The 4,053-nt window shown below is 39.6% G+C and overlaps 1 protein-coding gene across 5 annotated transcripts in view; it reads right to left on the reverse strand.

Annotated features, from left to right (window-relative positions):
* khdrbs2 (KH domain containing, RNA binding, signal transduction associated 2) overlaps nt 1-4,053 on the reverse strand; it is a 71,830-nt gene that overhangs the window by 43,693 nt on the left and 24,084 nt on the right. For all 5 annotated transcript variants that reach the window (XR_004335909.1, XR_004335910.1, XR_004335912.1 and 2 more), the window contains exon 3: nt 1,753-1,869. Coding sequence is in view for 1 of the 5 variants with exons in the window: in XM_032541471.1 (XP_032397362.1) it covers nt 1,753-1,869 (117 nt within the window). In the remaining 4 variants the exon portion in view is untranslated. The remainder of the gene's footprint in view (nt 1-1,752; nt 1,870-4,053) is intronic.

Here is a 4,053-nt window from a genome sequence, read left to right on the forward strand (position 1 = left end):
CTTGTTGCTTGTCCTTCTCTAATGAAGGGTAGTTTGTGTTAGGCTACTCCTTAACAAGTGGGCCTATTGTTTTTTGTTATAGCTTACATTGGTTTCATAACCTTCTCAATAAGTCTCACATCACCGGACTAATAACGTGGCCTATATACAGCACTATGTAGTGTAGTTATCATTCATCACACCGGAACACACATGCTTCTTACCTTTTTATTTTGGTGCGGTCACTTGTCAGAGATAAAAAAAACATGAATGTTTAACATATATGTTCACAGCGTGTATTGAAGTCATTTACTTTTTTTTCTAGTTGTTGTCCCTTTCTGATTGTTCTGTATGAACATTAATTGTACAAAGAATTAGATATGTCTTATAGAGATTTGTGCATGGTTGTAAAACATGTTCTCACGTTGTAAAAAAGGGTTTGAAATTGAGCCTAAAGTCCTTGGTCCATTTCCCGAGGAACATTAGTTCCCTCTGCTCACTTTTGAGGCAAAGTAGATATTTTTAAACCCCCACACATTCAGTCGGGTCCGCTATGTTGGGCTTTTTCTCTCCGTTTGATAAGAGCCGTATTCCCTTTTTCCATATTCTTCCCCTCCTCGTTACTTTCCATTCGAAGCTGCTGTCCATTGGGTGAAACATTTGGCGCATGCGTCTTCTCACTTCTGCATCAGTAAATCTGTGATCGATAACGTGGTCTATTTGAGAAAGCCGTGAACGTGCACTTATCCTGGCTATCTACACCTGGCTGGACATAGCTCCACCTGTTTATCCTGGCTCGGCAAACGTGCAACCGATTAAGCCGCGATGAGCAGGTCACACTAAGTCAAGCTGCGCTTTTTTACTTATCCTGGATATCTTTATTCTACTTTCGTGCAACAGGCCCCTGAGGGCAACTGAAAGAAGTTATAAACACAACACTGCTATATCAACAATAACATTAGCTTTAGCGGCTAAATGATACACTATGTTCACCAGCTAGTCACTAACTTTGTCTGTTGCTGTTTGGTGCTGAGCAGCTAGTGTACAGTTTGGGAGATTTCAGAGCTTTTCTTACTGGATACAGTCTGCTGAGGCCAATAAGGATGCTATGAGCGGTGTGGGTAAACCAAAACAGTAAAGTTGCAGGATTGACTGCACAGTTGAAACTTGCTAAGCTCTGTAAAGCCGAGGGATGCTGCAGATTTGGATTTCACGTTGTCATTTTAAACATTGTTTATTCTAACACATCGATTATAGACACTTGAAATGCAGCTCCAGTTACACCAAAGAGGTAGCAACATTGGAAGTATTTTGTTTTGTCATGGCTATAGATGTCTGAATCTGAGGCTGTGCAGTAATAATAGCGATGTAACTCTATGCCAGCACACTGAGAGCTGCGTGAACACCAGATCCAGCAGACTGTCTGTGTACACGCTCGGATAAGTTTGGCTCCAGGGGACTACAAGTCAGCAGGATAAATGACTTTGGCAAAGATATTCATTACTTTGCATTTATAATTGACTATTACAGAATATGCTATTAAACAACACACAGAAAAACATTGCCATTTCCTCCTACATATGTTTGTCAACTGAAAGCTATTAATTCTACTCTGGGTGTTATTCATCTCAGTTACAGCTCAGATGTTGTTGGCTAGAATATTCTTCTGTGCTTTAGTGAAATTTCAAGCACATTGTTCCTGTAAATATTTCTGTTTGATCAATATCTTGGACCAGCCCAACAACCATATTTCAACAAATATTGATATCTTACCTTGCCTTTATCCCTCATGGACCCTTTGCCGAGGATGGACATCTTCACTCCCGTCTCCTCTTGTAATCGTTTCATGGAATTTCCCCGTGGTCCCAGTAGCTTTCCGACAAAATTAAACTGTGACACAGGAAGGAAGAAAAAAAGCAATAAGATGTCTTATCAATGCTTCTAACACATGTAGGAAGAGAACAAATAATAAAAAAGTTGACTTATATGTAAACACAACTGTTTCTGATGCAGTCTTTTTGTGTTGGATGTTAAAGGAAGTTCATCCATTTGGAGAAAAGTTCAGAGGTATCAAAAGTATTCACATTTGTTACTCATGTAGAAGTACATATACTAGGGTATAAAAAGACTTCTGTAGAAGTTGAAGTATCAACTTAAGCTTTTTAATGAAGTAAAAGTGCAAAAGTACTGGTTTCAAAACTACTTAAAATATAAAAGTAAAAGTAATTTAAGGGAAAAAAAATATATAGACATGCTTTTTCAAATTAGACGGCAAGTTTTTGAAACAATTAGCTCGCAGTTGCGCAGAGCTTGCAGCACATTTGAAAGGAGTTGTTTTTGCATCCAACCATTTCGAGAAATTCTTCCAGGTACGGCCAGGGATGCAGTAGGGTTGGCGGGTCTTCCTGGCTACCAACCTCTTCGCTGGTACTTGGTTGGGACATTTCGCTCTTGAGTCTCTGCCACGGAAATCTTCTTACTAGGCTTCATACATCTGCTATTTCCTTGTTGGAGTGTGACGTGATTTGTGTCATTTGCAGGTGTGATGGATCGCATACAAACCAATAGGGTGTCGGAATGGTATGGGTTTATACTAGTGATGGCCTAATGAAGCTTTGTGAAGCAGGGTCTTTATTTTCTGAGCCACTAGATGGCGCTCTTGTTTTAAGAGAAAGGCCAATTCAGTATATTCACAACCAATTGTTGGACAGAGAACGCCATCAAGTGGGCTCAGAAAATGAAGACACTGGTTCACGAAGCTTCATTCGGCCATCACTAGTTTATACTTCTCATCCAACCACAATCAAATTCACTCTATCCGGATGGCACAATTTCTCTGGATAGGTTTTTGATTTTTTTGTGTTTTTTTGAACGATGACAAGACGGAATAAAAAAACAAGCCAAACTGAAATAGGAGTAACAAGGCTATTTTTAAAATGTAAGGTGTAGAAAGTACAGATAATTGCAGGAAAATCTAAAGGTAGAAGTAAAAAGTCTGCTGTAAAATAATTACTACAGTAAAGATACCCAAAGTTTCTGCTTAAGTAAGGTAACAAAGTATTTGTACTTCGTTACTTCACATCTCTGAAAAAGGTCAACCATAAAACATTTTGGCTGGCCATTAGTCATCCATTATCAATATAGTCTCACATTCCATTCCCCATTCATCATGTGAGAAAAAGGCTTTAATGCAGCCTGTGATAAATCAATAGAATTGTGCTCTGTATGTACAGCACATTAAAGGTGAATAGGACTCTCAGCTGCGGTCCAGCATAATGTAGGCATCCCTCCTTTTGCTTGAACTGTGCCCTCGCTAGTCATGTATCTTATTGGCATTTAGGGTCATCCATGTCGTGCCTTGAAAAAAAAAAAATGGAACATGGGCTCAAACCAATAATGTTCCTGAGATTGTTCCAGAGGTCAGTACTGAAATAATGTCAGAAATAATGAGTTTCTTCCCAGTGGGAAATTAAGTAATACTATCCAGATGACAAACTATCAGATTCAAGCCTCGGGGCTCTGACTATCATTTCCCTCTCGCTGTGCACCAGCTAGTGTTCATATTGAGAGAAGTAGCTCTGGGTTGTTGAAGGCCCAACAGTGCTGAGATTAGCGGTGATTAATCCAAGAGGTGAAACTCACAGCTGTAGACAAATGGGTCGTTTCTGAAGAACATATGAGCATACGATCATTTAAAAAAAAACAGGAGAATCTTTTACTACTTGAAATAAGCCCTTTAAAAATTACTTTTGCTCTCTCAAACATTATTTCCTTAATTGTAATAATTGGATCAACCTTAAAACGTTTGCTGCCAGATGAGATGATAAGAGACCACCTCCAGAGCTGAACAGGTGGTCAGCCGCCCACCACAACATACTCTGGCCAACCCTAAAATGATATTAACCTTTTCATGAAGCAGCTTCTCCCACTGTGGCTGAGCGGATAATAACTTCACCGCCAGCTGTGTGGCTGATGCAATTCAACTCTGACAACTGCAAACTCAGCTTATTTTATGAACATCATTAACATCATGGGTGAATGCTACAACTCAGGTTAGGGATTTGCCAAGGGATG

This window comes from Etheostoma spectabile, chromosome 17, assembly GCF_008692095.1.
Source record: "Etheostoma spectabile isolate EspeVRDwgs_2016 chromosome 17, UIUC_Espe_1.0, whole genome shotgun sequence".
Taxonomy (NCBI): domain Eukaryota; kingdom Metazoa; phylum Chordata; class Actinopteri; order Perciformes; family Percidae; genus Etheostoma; species Etheostoma spectabile.